At 37.7% G+C, this 18,870-nt stretch overlaps 1 protein-coding gene across 2 annotated transcripts in view; it reads left to right on the top strand.

The window, feature by feature from the left end:
* Nucleotides 1-18,870, top strand: part of ulk2 (unc-51 like autophagy activating kinase 2) — a 39,390-nt gene that overhangs the window by 18,308 nt on the left and 2,212 nt on the right. Inside the window, exons 7-26 of one of the 2 annotated variants that reach the window (XM_051861546.1) lie at nucleotides 93-166; nucleotides 285-386; nucleotides 482-540; nucleotides 2,433-2,515; nucleotides 2,605-2,655; nucleotides 2,734-2,822; nucleotides 2,979-3,150; nucleotides 5,477-5,537; nucleotides 8,681-8,830; nucleotides 10,443-10,588; nucleotides 10,713-10,796; nucleotides 11,641-11,912; nucleotides 11,993-12,189; nucleotides 13,047-13,156; nucleotides 13,346-13,480; nucleotides 13,901-14,109; nucleotides 16,145-16,323; nucleotides 16,414-16,532; nucleotides 16,785-16,942; nucleotides 17,040-17,175. In XM_051861546.1, the coding sequence (XP_051717506.1) occupies nucleotides 93-166; nucleotides 285-386; nucleotides 482-540; nucleotides 2,433-2,515; nucleotides 2,605-2,655; nucleotides 2,734-2,822; nucleotides 2,979-3,150; nucleotides 5,477-5,537; nucleotides 8,681-8,830; nucleotides 10,443-10,588; nucleotides 10,713-10,796; nucleotides 11,641-11,912; nucleotides 11,993-12,189; nucleotides 13,047-13,156; nucleotides 13,346-13,480; nucleotides 13,901-14,109; nucleotides 16,145-16,323; nucleotides 16,414-16,532; nucleotides 16,785-16,942; nucleotides 17,040-17,175 (2,586 nt within the window). Of the gene's footprint in view, nucleotides 1-92; nucleotides 167-284; nucleotides 387-481; nucleotides 541-2,432; nucleotides 2,516-2,604; nucleotides 2,656-2,733; nucleotides 2,823-2,978; nucleotides 3,151-5,476; nucleotides 5,538-8,680; nucleotides 8,831-10,442; nucleotides 10,589-10,712; nucleotides 10,797-11,640; nucleotides 11,913-11,992; nucleotides 12,190-13,046; nucleotides 13,157-13,345; nucleotides 13,481-13,897; nucleotides 14,110-16,144; nucleotides 16,324-16,413; nucleotides 16,533-16,784; nucleotides 16,943-17,039; nucleotides 17,176-18,870 lie in introns of both variants that reach the window. The other variant, XM_051861545.1, reaches the window with a different exon arrangement.

Raw genomic sequence — 18,870 nt, 5'->3', positions numbered from 1 at the left:
CATTGTCTCAGTCTGTGCAGAAGTTATAAGTCGTGACTCTCAGACAGCAGTATGTTGCTATTAATAACACCGGTGCTCTCTTTGTTTAACAGCTGACTTTGGTTTTGCAAGATATCTCCAGAGCAACATGATGGCGGCCACATTATGTGGATCCCCAATGTACATGGTCAGTAGCCACATGCTGAATTCTGTCTCACTGTCTCAAATTTGTGAAATACAGCAGCGGTGTGAGACTCGGGCAGCATCATGTTATCATAATCTGTAATCTATCACCTCTCTCGCAGGCCCCAGAGGTAATCATGTCCCAGAACTATGATGCCAAAGCTGACCTGTGGAGCATTGGGACTGTCATTTACCAGTGCCTCGTGGGAAAGCCACCTTTCCAGGTGAAATTCATGATAATGAAGATTATATATTAGCTGATAAACTTTGCTGTTTTTATGTGAAGTTGTGATGATGTTTTTTGTGTATATATGACTAGGCTAACAGTCCCCAGGACTTGAGGATGTTCTATGAGAAGAACAAAACTTTGGTGCCAAAGTAAGAGCACTGACTATTTTTGTTTTTTATCATATTGTGTTTCATATGCATCATAATGCTCAAGACTGTATAATAAAACCACCATTATGCCATATTTTGTTTGGGTTGTTTTAGATACTGATACCTAAATATTTTTGAGGCCAATATAATGCTTATACTGTATATATACACTATTGTTCTATAGTTTGGAGTCAAACATAAAAAAACATAAAACAATCTTACTGACCCTAAACTTGTGAACAGTAGTGTATGTACAAACCCGATTCCAAAAAAGTTGGGACACTGTACAAATTGTGAATAAAAAAGAAATATTGGCTCATTTTGGATTTCATGAGAGCTACACATTCCAAAAAAGTTGGGACAGGTAGCAATAAGAGGCCGGAAAAGTTAAATGTACATATAAGGAACAGCTGGAGGACCAATTTGCAATTTATTAGGTCAATTGGCAACATGATTGGTTATAAAAAGAGCCTCTCAGAGTGGCAGTGTCTCTCAGAAGTCAAGATGGGCAGAGGATCACCAATTCCCCCAATGCTGCAGCGAAAAATAGTGGAGCAATATCAGAAAGGAGTTTCTCAGAGAAAAATTTCAAAGAGTTTGAAGTTCTCATCATCTACAGTGCATAATATCATCCAAAGATTCAGAGAATCTGGAACAATTTCTGTGCGTAAGGGTCAAGGCCGGAAAACCATACTGGATGCCCGTGATCTTTGGGCCCTTAGACGGCACTGCATCACATACAGAAATGCTACTGTAATGGAAATCACAACATGGGTTCAGGAATACTTCCAGAAAACATTGTTGGTGAACACAATACACCGTGCCATTCGCCGTTGCCGGCTAAAACTCTATAGGTCAAAAAAGAAGCCATATCTAAACATGATCCAGAAGCGCAGGCGTTTTCTCTGGGCCAAGGATCATTTAAAATGGACTGTGGCAAAGTGGAAAACTGTTCTGTGGTCAGACGAATCAAAATTTGAAGTTCTTTTTGGAAAACTGGGACACCATGTCATCCGGACTAAAGAGGACAAGGACAACCCAAGTTGTTATCAGCGCTCAGTTCAGAAGCCTGCATCTCTGATGGTATGGGGTTGCATGAGTGCGTGTGGCATGGGCAGCTTACACATCTGGAAAGGCACCATCAATGCTGAAAGGTATATCCAAGTTCAAGAACAACATATGCTCCCATCCAGACGTCATCTTTTTCAGGGAAGACCTTGCATTTTCCAACATGACAGTGCCAGACCACATACTGCATCAATTACAACATCATGGCTGCGTAGAAGAAGGATCCGGGTACTGAAATGGCCTGCAGTCCAGATCTTTCAACCATAGAAAACATTTGGCGCATCATAAAGAGGAAGATGCGACAAAGAAGACCTAAGACAGTTGAGCAACTAGAAGCCTGTATTAGACAAGAATGGGACAACATTCCTATTCCTAAACTTGAGCAACTTGTCTCCTCAGTCCCCAGACGTTTGCAGACTGTTATAAAAAGAAGAGGGGAATGCCACACAGTGGTAAACATGGCCTTGTCCCAATTTTTTTGAGATGTGTTGATGCCATGAAATTTAAAATCAACTTATTTTTCCCTTAAAATGATACATTTTCTCAGTTTAAACATTTGATATGTCATCTATGTTGTATTCTGAATAAAATATTGAAATTTGAAACTTCCACATCATTGCATTCCTTTTTTATTCACAATTTGTACAGTGTCCCAACTTTTTTGGAATCGGGTTTGTACATAAAATTGCTGAAATGAAATAATTAACATATTCTTTACTCAAAATTCACAGATTTTTGATTATATTTTACTATTAATCCAATAATCTCTATATGGCCAATTATTGGGCGCTGTTTACTAAATAACTAAAGCTTTCTGTTTACAGCATCCCGAGAGAGACGTCTCCTCAACTGGAAGATCTGCTGCTGGGGCTGCTCCAGAGGAACCAGAAGGATCGTATGGATTTTGGTCAGTGTATTTATGTTGTTTCAGTGCATTGTGGGAGGATTTCCACTTCGGTGTTCCCTTTCCTCATTCTCATATTTTTCTGTCTGCAGACACTTTCTTCAGTCATCCTTTCTTGGAACCGACATCAACTATTAAAAAATGTAAGTAAGAAAATTTTATGAGCAAATTTTATGAGTAAGGTGTGGCTGGACACTAAAACAGTATTTTTTTTTACCCAGCATGCCCTGTGCCAGTGCCCACATGCTCTGGCTTGGTCTCAGACAGCACATGTGGCAGCTCTCCTTCCTGTCGTTACGTCTCTCCACCGGTAAGTAACTTACATTGTCAGTGCTGAATGCGCTGTCTCAGACATGAGCAGTTCCTAATCTAGGGTGTTGCATGCGATGATTACAGCATTGAGAAGTTTAATAGCACTGACTCAGCTCAAGGTAATCCTGCGTTTACCTCCACCTTTGTTTTGCAGTCCCTGCCGGACATGCAGACTCTCCCCGAGGACGTGCTGTCGTCTCCACCTCTCGGCCCTCCCAATTACCTGCAGCTGTCCAAAGAGTCAGGCGGCAGCACCAGCAGCAAGAACTCCTCCTGTGACACGGACGACTTTGTGCTGGTGCCCCATCTCTCTGGAGAGCAGTCCTGTGAGTTACATTATGTCACCGAATACGTTACGCATCTACATTGCAAAAAACATTTAATAATCTGTATTTTTGTCTTGTTTTTCTGTAATATATATATATATATATATATATATACACATATATATAAAAACATCCTTCAAACAAGATCAGTTTATTTGAGAAGCAAAAATTATTTAAATCTCATTTTGTAACTGTATTGACCATTAATGTGATATAAAATAAAGATATTTTTGATGCACTCTTTTTTATTTTTCTTGTTTTTATGTAATTTTATTTCCTAAATCTAGCTAAATTTGAGGTTTATCCTAAAAACAAGAAACACACTTAATTTAACTTATATGTTCTGAAGTCTTAATTTCTTAAAATAGTCTTAGAACAATTTTGTAAAATATTAATATTTTAATAAGTACAATATTTTAAGAATGTTTTATATGTTTACATATTTTTAACTGGAAAACTTTTCAGAGAATAAACCTTGAATTAATTGTACTTTTAATACATTTTAAGCTTTTTTTATATAAATCTTGCAAAATATAGAAATATTGAAAATATTGAAAAATACATGCAATTCAAGATATGTTTCAATTTTGTAAGATACTAAGTTTATATTTTAAGTACACTACCAGTCAAAAGTTTGGAAACATTACTATTTTTAATGTTTTTGAACGAAGTCTCTTATGCTCATTAAGGCTGCATTTATTTCATAATAAATACAGAAAAAACAATAATATTGTGAAATATTATTACAATTTAAAATTATGGTTTTCTATTTTAATATACTTTAAAATATAATTTATTTCTGTGATTCAAAGCTGAACTGTCAGCATCATTACTCCAGTCTTCAGTGTCACATGATCCTTCAGAAATCATTGTAATATGCTGATTTATTATCAATGTTGGAAACAGTTGTGCTGCTTAATATTATTTTATAACCTGTGATACTTTTTCAGGATTCTTTGATGAATAAAAAGTTAAAAAATATCAGCATTTATTTAAAATAGAAATCTTTTGTAACAATATAAACTACCGTTCAAAAGTTTGGGGTCAGTAATTTTAATTTCTTCATTTTAAATTTCTTAATTAATTTCTTTTTTTTTTTTTTGAAAGAAATTAATACTTTTATTCAGCACGGATGTGTTAAATTGATAAAAAGTGATAGTAAAGATTTATATTGTTAGAAAAAAATTATATTTTGAATAAATGCTGTTCTTTTTAACCTTTTATTCATCAACGAATCCTGAAAAAAGTATCACAGGTTCCAGAAAAATATTAAGCAACACAACTGTTTTCAACATTGATAATAACTGAGTATCAGATCAGCACATTAGAATGATTTCTGAAGGATCATGTGACACTGAAGACTGGAGTAATGATGCTGAAAATTCATCTTTGCATCACAGAAATAAATTATATTTTAAAGTATATTAAAATAGAAAACCATAATTTTAAATTGTAATAATGTTTCACAATATTATTGTTTTTTCTGTATTTATTATGAAATAAATGCAGCCTTAATGAGCAGAAGAGACTTCGTTCAAAAACATTAAAAATAGTAATGTTTCCAATCTTTTGACTGGTGGAGTATGTTTCAATATTTTTACTAAAAGAGAATAAATCTCAAATTAATTGTATTCTTACCACATTGCTTAATAATTTAAACTTATAATTTAAGATAATAATTTAACTTTAAGCATTTTTATAAATCTAGCAAAATATAGAAAATATTGAAATTTCTCTTAGTTTTGTAAGTAATTAAGTTTATAAGTATGCTTAGATATTTTTACTGGAAAAAAATACAGAGTAAGAAAATTAATATTTGCATTGTATCATTTTCGCATTCAATAACACACACATACACTCACATGTTGTGTTTTCATGTTTTATGGGGACTTTTCTATAGACAATGGTTTTTGTTCTACAAACTGTATATTCTATCCCCTAACCCTAAACTCACCCATCATAGAAAACTTTCTGTATTTTTAGATTTAAAAAAAAAAACATAGTTTATTATGATTTATAAGCTGTTTTCCTCATGGGGACCAAAAAATGTCCCCACAAGAACAAGGATTTTGCCATCTTTGTGGCATAGCATAGGTTATACCTGAACCACACACAGACATACACACACGCACTAAGCACTAGATTTGAGCAGCTGCTGGAGCTGTTTGCGTGTGTTTTAGCGTATAGAGAGTGGTGTCAGCTGAGTCAGCGCTGTGAAAGCCTTCCAGCGCTGATTGTGCTCTCACACGCTGTGATTTGCTGGTGTATGTGAGACTGTGTGTATTTATGTGGTTCTTATGACTTTCTTTCTTTCTCTTCTCCTTAGATGACCTTCCAATGGGGGCAGTGGGCCGCAGACCGTCCAGTGAATTCCTTCTGTGTGGAGGGTGAGTGTGACGTCACTGATATGGTTCACTCTAAACGCACTACAATGCTTTTTAAACCTCAAACCTTCACACATGCATGTTTACTTGCATCAAGCTGTGCAAATGTTAGACAAGGTTTAGTAGGCCAAAGATACACATTTCACAGTCAAATCCAACAAGCAGACAGGAATATTAACTCCGTATAAATCATCTTGATCCTTTTTTTGTCTGTTTGCATCATGGAAAGATGGAATTACGGATTAGCAGCACACTGATCTGTTTGCTTCGTTGATGCCATTGGAGATATTTTTGGTGCCGTCCACTCCCAAACTGTTTAATCATGGAGGTGAAAGCCAGGGCGAGTTCATGGTTGGGTGGTGTGTGTGTTGTTATTGCAGGGGGAAGCTGGTGTGGCTCATCTAGAGGTGAATCAGACGGCTGGTGAATGAGTCCTGTGGGAGTGAATGTGTGTGTGTTTGTGCTCCTGCCCTAAGAATAGACACCCTGCTGTCATTTCTTCCCATCTGCATGTGATCTAAAACTGTTTCCACACCGTTTACTTGTGAACCGACCTCTATTTTTGTCCAGAGGTACAGATGCATCCATCGGCTGTTTTGTGACTAGACATTTGTCATTGCGCTGTTATGCTGTGGATCTGACATGATTTTTGCCAGAGATGACAAGAGTGACTGTTAAAACATTCATATGCCGCTCATCTTTTTTCTGTTACTCGTGTAAAACAGAAGCTGTTTTGCTGTTGTGAGAGTCGGTGCATCTACTTTGAGTCACTTCCTTCTGCTCTGTGGCTTTTCTGTTTCCCTCTCTTGTACGAGCGAGACGTACTCCACCTTCACTGTCTCCATTCTGACTATTTATTCTTTTTCATACATATCAGCCAAAAGTTTGGACACACTTGACTGAATTTATTTTTTAGGATTTAAAAAAATATTAAATATAAGAGATGTACCCAAAAGATAATTCTGTGTGTTACAAGCAATACATGGCAAATATTCATACGATTTTGTCAAATTCATACGATTTTGTCTGAATAAATTAAAAATAAAACACTAAAACTTTTTGTTTTAAATGCTACAATTGAATTTTGTCACAACAATATTATAATATACACAGTATGTAAAATGTTCATTTTGAGATTTGCTAAATATAAAAATTAATAGATTATTTGTGTTTTTAAAGATTTAAGTGAGAAGTCTTTTATGCTCACCAAAGCTGCATTTATTTGATCAAAAATACAGTAAAAACTGTAATACTGTGAGATATTGTTAAAATTTAAAATAACCATTTTTATATTAAAGGTGCAGTGTGTAGGATTTCTGTCCGCTAGAGGTCGCTAGAGGCCTATTCAAAACAAAGGCGTAGCTTGATGACGCCAAGTTTGAGCGCGGAATCTTCACCTCAACGGACGGTGCAAAAGAATAGGGATAGGACTCAGGAAGAAATCATGTTCATGGATTCGATTATTGCCGTTATTGTAGTATGAAGCAGAGCAGGACCGAGTGTTGTGGGAGCTACACACGCCGCGAGCAGCTGAACTTTTATTATGTCACAGTCGCCGGCGCCGCTTCCGCTTTTCCGATCATGAGTATGAGGTAACGCAGCTCTGTTTATCATATTAGATACATTTGAGAGTGTTGAAAATGATGTTATTACGTTACTCTGTGTGTTCGCTAGGTGGCTGCTGTGAGACACTTGTTTGAGACACACTGCAGATAGATCGATTTTAGAATATCATATTAAATGCTGGATGGCTTGAGTTGATAAATGGCATGCAATTCATTTTAAAACGTATTGTATGATGGAGAAAATTTTGTATTACTGTTACTAAAAATAAAGCTGCATCTGATTATATATGTTAGCTACTTGACAAAATAGTGTTTTTCTCTGAGGAATGGTACTCGCAAAAAAAAAAAAAAAAAAATCAAGAAAATTAGATTTAAACAATAAGACTAAACGTGTTGAGCTATATAACAACAATTAGTTTTCTGTCTATAAATGTAACCAAACAGTTGTTCCCTTGTCTATTAAAACGTGTAATATATTAAAGCGTCTTTAGTGTTTCCATGGTTTCTACAAAATAAAACCGGAAACCGAGGCAGACCGAGGGTAACGCGGATATGACGCAATTGACAGGCGACTCCTCACACGTCCCGGAGCCTTGGATAAAATTGCAATTTTCTCACAATTTACAAATAGTTATAACAAAAAGTTATAATTATTATCAATGTTGAAAACAGTTATGCTTAATATTTTTGTGGGTACTGTGATAGTTTTTTTTTTTTCAGGATTCTTTGATGAATAGAAAGTTCAAAAGAACAGCGTTTTTTAAAAAATAGAAAACTTTTGTAACATTATAAATGTCTTTACTGTCACTCTTGATCAATTTAATGCATTGTGACTTAAAGTATTATATTTTTCTGTATTTAATTTCTTACTGACCCCAAACTTTGAACAATATCTAACTATATTTTATATAGATAAATATATAGATAGATGGATGGATAGATAGCCACTTCATTTATGTCCTGTTTGGTTTGTTGTGCCATGCTGAACTGACTCTGGGTCAAACAAAGAAACTCTCTTTGTGTGCGGTTGTTGTGTAGCCTGGTTAACCGCTCACGTGTAGCCCACACTCCTCCCTCACTCAGTACATAATCCAGTAGGCTGGAGCTCAAACAGTAATGCGCAGCTTCATTTCTCCCTTTTAGCTCCCCTTCCTCCTTATCAGACCTTAGCACGGTGCGCACACACCTCCCATAAAGGAGCCAGTCTTGACGTCTGTGAAAAAACATTGTGTTCCTAATAGAATAAGAACGAGCTGTTTTGTTTTCTTTGTCTGTGACTGGTGAGGGTAGGCGGACCGAGCACGTGCCACTGCCTAAAAAGCACCGCCCACGTCTCCTCCCTCCTCCTTACTGATTGGTCAGGGCTTTGTGTTTACACTGTAGCTCCGCCCCATGTGCTTTGGCCATGCAAAAACGGCTTTTGCTGAAATCATTTGACAAAGAAACTTCTCGCACTTTACATTTAGTGATCACATGTTGAACGAGACTTTGATCTTGAGGATTTTGTCAAGGTTTAATGGCCTAAATGGGTTTGGAAAAGCATTCTGACTGGATTATAACCTTGTTTTCTGGGTTTCTCAGGCCACCGCAGCCATCCACCGGACAGACCCCAATGGTGTCGCCACGAAGCGAGACCACGCCAATACCTGTGCCCACACAGGTACGAAACTACCAGCGTATCAAACAGAACCTCTCCAGCAGCCCAACCACAACACTTTATGGCTCTCCCAGGTAAGACATCCAACAACAGGAATGTGCTACTTGCTTTAAGTGGGATATTCATGTCTCTATGATGCTATGCAAAGATCTGTGACTTGATTTGTCCAACTCATTACTTATCAGTTTCCTAAACTCTCTCACTTGTATATCTGACGGGGAGAATTTGCTAAATGGGATTGTCTTTGATAACGGATGGGTTTAGGTCTTCAATCAGGTGTCTAGTAGAGTCTGGAGATTATGACTGTTGCTTGTCCCCCATTAGTCACACCAGACCTCAACAGCTGCTAGACTACTTCACTCTGACCTGCCCTATGTCTCAAAAAGTGATTAAGCTCATCACTGCAGCCTTGCTGTCCTTGTGCCCAGGGCCAGGCTGGTTCACATTATATCACCCTGTTAGTCAGCTCGGTCACCGTGCTGATGAAGTGGCCCTGGGCACTGATTCAGATATGATATTTGACTCATGATTGTCTTCCAGGTGCCAGTGCCAGCTATTTAACATTTCTGAGCTTACCAAGCTTTGACAGGTGTGATTTTTAAGCTTATTTATGGATTGTTTGGGAAGGCAGGAATATTGAGCATCTCATGTTTAGTTAAAAAAAAATGCGAGGAACTCTTACCCTAACAACGCTAATGACAGAGGACATCCTGCAAATTGGGTGTTTCATATACAATGGCCTAAAAAAGTAAAATGTAAGAATTCCTTACCATTCAAGGCTGCATTTATTGATTAAAAAATACAGTAAAAACAGTAATATTGTGAAATATTTTGCCCAGCTACATTTCCTGCTAGTACTGAGACTCGAACCCACAACCTTTGGGTTACAAGTCCGACTCGCTAACCATTAGGCCACAATTGACCCTTCGCCAGGAGTTTGATTGACAAGTGATCTAACCAATCATAACGCCGAATCCGTCATTTTGTCTGACAAAGCAGTCAGGAGTTAGAAGATGAACCTCAGTGGATTTGAACTTGAAAAATGGTGTGTAATTGCATCTTTCCACGTTTTAAACAACATTCCTTCTCATGTTCATTCATGTTTATTTGATGCTATAAATGAACTAGTAGGAAGAGATGATCGGTTCACGAGCTGCTTGAGCTGAGGCGCTACAGCAATCTGTCACGACACATTAAAGAGCCACAAAACGGTTTTTATTGTTTGAATTTCTTAAAAAATTACATAATTTGAAAGCTGGGTCTTTGTTTAATATCATAAGTAACCTGCTCTGTCTTGACTGTCGACGTGTTGTCAGTGTCCTCTTTGCTCCGCGATGTATTTTTCACTGCGTATGGCGTGACAGCGCCATGGCTTGTCGGACAAAGCAACAGTAACTAAGGGGGGCGAGTCTTTGCGAAAAGTCAATTGCCCCCGTGTTCAATTTAATTCATAGTTAATGTGATGAACTGCACCTGTGAGTTACTCTCTTGGGACACCTATGTGATCTTGAGGAGAACTGACATCATACGTCCAATAAAATCACATCGAGACCAGTTGGTTTTAACATAATTGCATAATTTTTGGTTACGAAAATTGAAGTTTGTGCTGAGAAAAACTGTTTCAGTGAAATACAATTGTAAGGTTGTCAAATACTACTACAGTATGATGTTTTTTAATGTATACAGGTCAGGCACAGTGCGGCGCTCCAACACAAGCCCCATGGGCTTCCCTAAAATGGTGTCTGGGTCACCAAGCCCTGCAGATACGGTCCAAACTGTGGGACGACGTCTCTCTACAGGCAGTTCCCGGCCCTACTCTCCCTCTCCACTAGGTAAGAGCTGCCGCTGTCATTCCTGTTTTATGTTTACTGGGTAACTGTATTTTTAAAGATTGACATGTCCTGACGTGCCTATTTTATGTGTGTCTGTCTGTGTCTGTGTGTAATTGTTCCCCAGTGGGCACTATTCCTGAGCAGCTTGGCCACTGCTGCTGCGGACACCCCCAGAGCCACGAGGCCCGCAGTCGCAGCTCCTCGGGAGGTGAGTTTAAATGCAAAAGATTGACATGAAAGAACCCAAAGCACTGCTGTTTCCTCTTCAAAGTGACACCATTAACAGTCTCACAAGCAGTAGCCACAGTCGCTTCCTCCGGTTAGGTCACAGCATGTCTGTGTTATTCTAATCTCCATGGAGACAGCTGCTCGTTAAGGCTGAGAACTCATCAAGCGATCGGGAACAATGCATGCTGTAGAAACAAACAGGCTCGTGAGCTTTTGTGTGAAACCTCTTCAAACCTGTGAACTCAATGATCGTGTCTAAACAGCAGACAAACTCAGCGACCTTGTTTTAGTCTTATGGTACACATCTCAAATATAGAAACTGCAGTGCCACCTAGTGGTTAAATCATGTAGCATGTGGTGAGCCATTGCAACAAAATGTTACAAGTCGGTATGAAATGATAATTCACCCTATTAACACATTTTACGGTGTCCTTGTTACATATTACATGTAGTTACTACTGTATAATAATAACAGTAAATAATGCATAATTACATGCAACTAACCTAAACCAAACCCTAACCCTAAGTACATGTTGTTAATTAATAGTACCAAGTACTTAAATGTTTAATTACAAATACCTTAATATATACCGTATACCTTAAAATAACACATAACCGAAAATAGTTTGACCTTGTAATGTTTAATCATAATGTCACAAAGTGAAAGCAACAGACTTATCTCTGGTGATGTATACAGGTCTTCTCCAATCATTTAGTCTGCTTAAACCCCGCCCCTTTCTGTAAACTTGCATTTATCTGCCTTCAATTTTCAGTTCAATGCCCACACCTCAAAATCCAATCCAATCACACTTTTTATGTTTTAGGTTCCCCTGTGCCATCTTCTCAGTTACTGGGCACTCGTCTTCAGAGTGCGCCCACGCTGACCGACATCTATCAGAACAAGCAGAAGCTACACAAGCAGCTGTCTGACCCAGTGCACCCCACCTCATCCGCCTACCCCACCAGCCACTCCCCTCAGCTCGGTCGCCCGGGCAACCTAGGAACCTCCCCAACCAAGCACCTTGGCTCCTCCCCTCGCACCTCTGACTGGCTGACAAAGTCGCCGCTGCCCACCATCATCGGCTCTCCCACTAAGGTAAGCTGCAGGAGTTGTCGGGTAAACGTCTTTCGATCAAGAGCTTTTGACATTTAATAATCCCATTTCTTCTCATATAGGCAACCGCTCCATTTAAAATCCCTAAAACTCAAGCCTCATGCAACCTCCTGGCCCTGGCCTCTCAGCAGGGTATAGCTGACAGCCCCACCCCAGTCAGGATGCTGATGGATGGACGTGACCTCTGTGCACATCACTGCTCGGCGTATCCCAGCAGCCAACAGCCTGCTCCAGAGGCCAGCAAGACTTCCTTTGGCAGGTCGGCAAAAGTTTGCTCAAACAACATTTGATATGTGCATAATGCATAATAATATGCATAATAATAAGCAAGCATGCAAAGGATGAAAAGTGTCTTACAAAAGATTTGTTTCAAATAAATGCTGTTCTTTTCAACTTTCTAATTTTCAAATACAAAATATTCAAAAAACTGTTTTCAACATTGATAATAATAATAAATGTTTCTTGAGCAAATCAGCATATTAGAATGATTTCTGAAGGATCATGTGACACTGAAGACTGGAGTAATGATGCTGAAATTATTTGCCATCATAGAAATAAATTACATTTATAATATATTTGAAGAGAAAAACGTTATTTTAAATTCTTTTATTTTACAAAATTACACTTTTTACTGTATTTTTAATCAAATAAATGCAGCCTTGGTGAGTTTCTTTCAAAAACAAAAAAGTCTTACTGACCCTAAACTTTTAAACATTAGTGTATAAAAGTATTATATGATGAATTATTAATTCATAAATGTAATCTTTTAGGGTGTTGCACGTGACATCTTACAACCTGAACTAACCTTGCATTGTCACAAAAATTTTGACTTATTGACCTAGAAAATTTTCTATATCATTTCCTATTTTATGTACTACTTTTTTTTTTTTTCATTATTTTATCAGGACACTGACATTTATGCCCCAAAGAAATATCATTAAAAAATATGAAAAAACATGGGGGAAAAAAGGGAATGTATTGATGTCATTGTTTGCATTTTTTATGTATTTGAATAAATGAATTGATTTGGACAAGAAATAAGAGTCATGTCATTGACCCCTGTATTATAAATTCCATATGCATATAAAAACAAGCTGAACTTGTTTATTCCCTCAGGTCTGTAAGTGCTGGCAGACTGTCTGAGCAGCCGGTACGGATCACTTTAGGAGGACAGCCGTACAAGGGCAGCACAGACAGCCTCAACGCAGAGAGGCCTATGGACACAGGTAGCCCGTGTTCTCATTTTGTTATAGTTTTTTTGTAATGTCCAATATTTCATACCAATATTATTTTATTTCTGCTAAATATAACCCCATTGACATCATTTGAGCTTCTGGCCTGCATGAAGTGCTCTGATTGGCTGCCAGTGTTTGTATGTGTTAGTGAGTGACCCCTGTGTGTGCATCCCTCCCCAGCCCCGGCAGGGACTTGCGGTTTGGCAGCGGGCGGGGCAAGTCCCCGCAACGTTGTGTTCACGGTGGGCTCGCCCCCCAACAGCAGCACCCCTCCCACCTGCAGCCATCTCGCCTCCCGCCCTCGCACCACCTCAGGTGAGGGGCTTCGCCTCATAAACCCACCCCATACACCACTGCTTCAGCTGCCACACTACATGTTCAATGCCTGTGTCACTGCCACTGTTTTTAAACACCTTCTGATGGTCAAGATTAAACTAAAGCTTATAGGCCCGGTTTCACAGACGGGGCTTAGCCTAAGCCAGGATTAGCCCTTAGGTCAATTAGGATATTTAAGTAGGTTTTATAAACGTACACTAGAAAAAAACATTACTGGTGTGCATCTTGAGACAAAACCATGGCAGTGACATGTCAGTACAAGTTGCTTTCAGTTAAAACTGCTCAAAAATGCATTTTAGTCTAGGACTAGCTTGTCTGTGAAACCGGGGGTTAGATTCCTAACTCAAGTAGTCGCTAAGGACTATGTGGCTGATTTCTGTGTCTATGTGTCCGCAGTAGGCTCCAACAGCTCTGCCGGCTCGCTGTGCTCCACCAGTGGTAAGGTGTACATGGGTTCTCCCCCGGGCATGACCATCGGCAGCTCCTCGCCAGGAGCGGAAGCGGCTCCCAGCAGCCTGCGCTACGTCCCTTACGGCACCTCCCCGCCCAGCTTGGATGGATTCATCACCTTTGAAGCACCAGAACTGCCGGAGGAGACGCTAATGGAGGTGAGAGAGCTAATATGTAGAGTAAGGCTCGCACCACTGATTTTATTTTTCTAATTACATAATTTAGTCTGTGTTTTAAGACAGTGACTCACAATATGCCATATAATATCAGCAGTCTCAGATGCACAGATAATACAATTCTGGCTGATACAGATAATCCAATTATTGTTTTCATGTTATGACCAATAACTGATAAATGTCATATATTATTATTTTATTTTTTGGGCTTTTTTACCTTTATTTTGCGATGGGGGAGAGAGAGGGGAGTGGGACTGGGAAAGGACCACGACCAAATATTATAATTATAATTATTATAATTCTATACTAACTACACTAATTAAAGTTTTAAAAATAAAACACTAAAAACTAAAATTGGTCATTTTAAGTATATTTAGGCATCCCATTATTGTAATGTGCATTATTAAAAATGGATATTAATTTTGAGATTAGATAAATATTCAGTTTAAAGGAAAATTGTCATGAATTACTCACCCTCATGTCGTTCCTTTCGTTCATCTTCGGAACACAAATGAAGATATTTTAAATAAAATCTGAGATTTCTATCCCTCCATTGACAGCTATGCAACTACCACTTTGACGCTTCAAGAAGTTCATAAAGAGATCATAAACTAATCCATATGAATTGAGAGGCTCAAGCATGCTTGCTTAAAGTGCGAGAACCAATGAGGTTCATTCTGGTGTGTTACACAGCAGGTTTGAGCTTCCGCAAGAACCAATGAGGTTTGTTCTCATGCATCAAGCAGGTTAGATTGAGCTTCTGTTTATGTTCACTGATCAATGTTTATATGTGAATAAAAGCCAAAATTCAATCTGTCCATCATATTTTCACTTCAGAAAATTTGGACTAAACCGCTCAAAATATATGGATTAGTTTTAGAATGTCTTTATGAACTTTTTGAAGCGACAAGGTGGTAGTTGCGTAGGCTGTCAATGGAGGGACAGAAATCGCTCAGATTTCATTAAAAATATCTTTTGTGTGTTTTGGAGATGAACGAAAGTCTTACAGGTTTGGAATGACATAAGAGTGAGTAATTGATGACAATTTTTTTTTCATTTTTGGGTGAACTAACCCTTTAACAGTGTTAATTATTTAGTGTTTTAAAAATTAACTTTAAATGAGTGTTAGATGTGTAAGGGTAATCAAAATGTAATAATAAGGGAAATGGGAATGAATATATTCAATATTGCCCAATACCAATACATTTAAAAAAAAAATATCAGCCAGCTAAAGTCCTGTGACTAGGTTACTCAGACCAGACATGTCAACTACCAGTGTTGTTATTGTTAACTAAAACAAAACTTTTGAAACAAAGCGGAAATAAAATAAAAATAAATATTTGATGGACAAAACAAGTTTGCAATAAAATATGTTCACCCAAAAATGAAAATTCTGTTATCATTTACTCACCCTCAAGTTGTTCCAAACCTATATGAATTTCTTTGTTCTGCTGAACACAAAAGAAGATATTTGGAAGAATGTTTGTAACCAACTAGGTCTCGCCCCCCATTTACTTCCATAGTAGGAAAAAAAATACTATGGTAGTCAATGAGGGGCGAGATTTGCTTGGTTACAAACATTCTTCCTAATGTCTTCCTTTTGAAAATTTCAGAAATTTATACAGGTTTGGAACAATTTAAGAGTGAATAAATGATGACAAAATTTTTCATTTTTGGGTGAACTATCCCTTTAAGTTGAAGTGCTAAAATCACTAAACTAAAACTGAAATAAAAATAAAAGCTAAATAAAAAAGAAGGCAAAAATTACAAAAACTTAAACTAAAATTAAAATAAAAACCGAAAATATAAAAAAAGGAAAATTAATAAATACTATAATAGTATATAAATAATACTAAAATAACACTGGTGATCTAGTTTTTGAATCCTGTATACTGGTCATATAGCTCCGGATTTCAGCTAATGCACATCAATTCATCCTGTTACACAAAGAGAACAGTCTGTACTGGATAAAGCTTTTCTTGGGAAACTCTAACAGGTTTATGTGTGTGTTTGGCAGCGTGAGCACACAGACACCCTGATGCACCTGCGGATGATGCTGTCCTTTACGGATTGTGTGCTGGAGATTGCTTCTCTACGGGCCGGAGGACCTGATCTGGGTGCGTCCGCCGCCTCTCTCTATCCGCCTCAGGAGAGCGTGGTGGTGGATCAGATCAGTCAGCTCAGTAAGGAGTGGGGGTAAGAACAAAGCATACGAACACACATGAACTTTAACATTGAGACTCCATAGCATACAATATATAATGCTTTGGTCATCATCTCACACAGGCAGGTGGAGCAGCTGGTGTTGTACATGAAAGCCGCACAGCTGCTGGCCTCCTCGCTGCACCTGGCCAAAGCTCAGATCAAGTCTGCTAAGCTCAATCCTTCCACGGCCGTCAAACAAGGTGAGCTGCTACATTTGTTGAATGATATAGTGTTGTCAAAAGTACCGACCGCGATACCAAGTCGGTACTGACATTTTAAAAATGTGACGCTTTGAGCACAGCGCATTTTGAAAATTGATATCAAATTTTCTAGTTATATCAAGCTCTAAAATGAGCAGATTTGTTGTTACAGCAGAAGTACCGGAAATATCTTGGCGGGCCTTCAAATGTTTGAAACTAGCAAATAACATGTACCTTCTCTCTGAACTTCAGTGGTGAAGAATCTGAACGAGCGCTACAAGAGCTGCATTTCCCTGTGCCGCCGCCTCACGGACAAACTCAACCACTTCTTTTCTGACAAGCAGCGATTTGTGGACGAGATCAACAGTGTAACAGCTGAGAAGCTCATTTATAACCATGCTGTAGAGATGGTGAGTAAGGATGGTCATGGCGGCCTTACTTTGAGCTTTTTTACGTGATTTTATGAGTGGTTAATATTGGTGTCATGTTTGTGTATGTGTGTTACAGGTGCAGTCGGCCGCACTAGACGAGATGTTTCAGCAGACAGAGGACATCGCTTATCGCTACAACAAGGCATCCATGCTGCTGGAAGGCCTGTCCAAGATCCTCCAGGACCCAGCTGATGTAGAGAATGTCATCAAATGTGAGTGAATTTAAAAATCAGTTTTAACCCTCTGGTGCTGCTCGCATGACACTCAAAAATTACCTTTTTTTTATTTCAATGAAATGAATGTTTTTTATTTCATATGTTGTATTTTTAGGCGATTTTATGGTACTAAATTATATTTATGGAATAGTTATGATCCATTTATTAACTTTTAATCACTTTTTGACCTGAAAATGAAATTTCCAACTTAAACTGCTTTGGAGCACAAACTTAAGTTTGGTCTCTTATTAAAGAAGGCACTCAAGTGAAGTGAAAAAATTTGAAATTTAAAGTGAAAGAGTAATTAATAACTAAAATAAAGTTATAGGAGTTTGTTTATTATTATGAAAAATACACAAAATTGCATAATTTTATATGAAATATATATTTTCCAAAACATGTTTTACTCTAAAACTGTGAGACAATCAAAGCCATAAATCTAAACAAGTTAGTTGTGTTACAAATTTGAGGTTGATAAAAATTAGCTTTCAGTAAGATTTTGTTTGGGTGCAGTACCAAATGTTTCCACTAGATGAAATTCGTCTCCCATTCATTTCCAATGCGGTCATTTTTGACTGCAAACAATACAAGTGACCTTTTTTTTTCAGGACCATTTTAACCTTTTCGAATCATGTCCATGATTTTGTGTGTGTGTGTGTGTGTGTGTTCACATAGCAATTGCCAAAACCTTTACCAAGTTTCGCACCACTCTGATGAAGTAAAAAATTCTAATCTCTCAGAAATGACCGAACAGCACCAGAGGGTTAAAAAAATTAATGTAATCAAATGATTTTGATGATGTTCATTTCATTATGATTAATGGTTCTTTTGCTGATGTGACCAATGTAGTCCGATTCACATTCAAATGACTCTTATGATCTGGTTCTTTTATGATTCTGGTTTAATGAATGGGTCAAAAAGACTCAAAATGTTGGAATTGATCAGTAAAGTGTAACTTCAGTGTAAATTCTGACTGCTTGTTCAAATGACATTGATGCTAAAAGTGTCTTTTTGTAATAAAAGTTGTTTTATTGTTACACTACTATTTTTATTTATTATTTTTGTTTAGCGTACAGTTAGGACCAAATATAGGCTGGTGCTTCATCAAAATTTCTAAAAGAATCATTAATAGAATTGTTAAGGATCAGGAACCCTGTGTTGTTATTGTTAACTAAAACTAATAACTAAATATTAGATTAAATGAAATGTTATCTTGGCAACTACTTAAACTAAGTTTAAAGGGTTAGTTCACCCAAAAATGAAAATTCAGTCATTAATTACTCACCCTAATGTCATTCCACACCTGTAAGACCTTTGTTCATTTTCGGAACACAAATGAAGATATTTTTGATAAAATCCGATGGCTCATCGAGGTCTCCATTGACAGCAAGATAATTAAAACTTTCAGATGCCCAGAAAGCTACTAAAGACATATTTAAAACAGTTGATGTGACTACAGTGGTTCAACCTTAATGTTGTGAAGCAACTAGAATACCTTTTGTGCACCAAAAAAAACAAAATAACGACTTTATTCAACAATATCTAGTGATGGGTGATTTCAAAACACTGCTTCATTAAGCTTTGAAGCTTTACAAATCTTTTGTTTCGAATCAGTGGTTCGGAGCGTGTATCAAACTGACAGAGTCACACGACTTCAGTAAACGAGGCTTTGTTACGTCATAAGTGTTTCGA

This window comes from Ctenopharyngodon idella, chromosome 15 (assembly GCF_019924925.1).
Source record: "Ctenopharyngodon idella isolate HZGC_01 chromosome 15, HZGC01, whole genome shotgun sequence".
Classification (NCBI taxonomy): Eukaryota; Metazoa; Chordata; class Actinopteri; order Cypriniformes; family Xenocyprididae; genus Ctenopharyngodon; species Ctenopharyngodon idella.
This window is presented reverse-complemented; position numbering and strand designations above follow the sequence as displayed.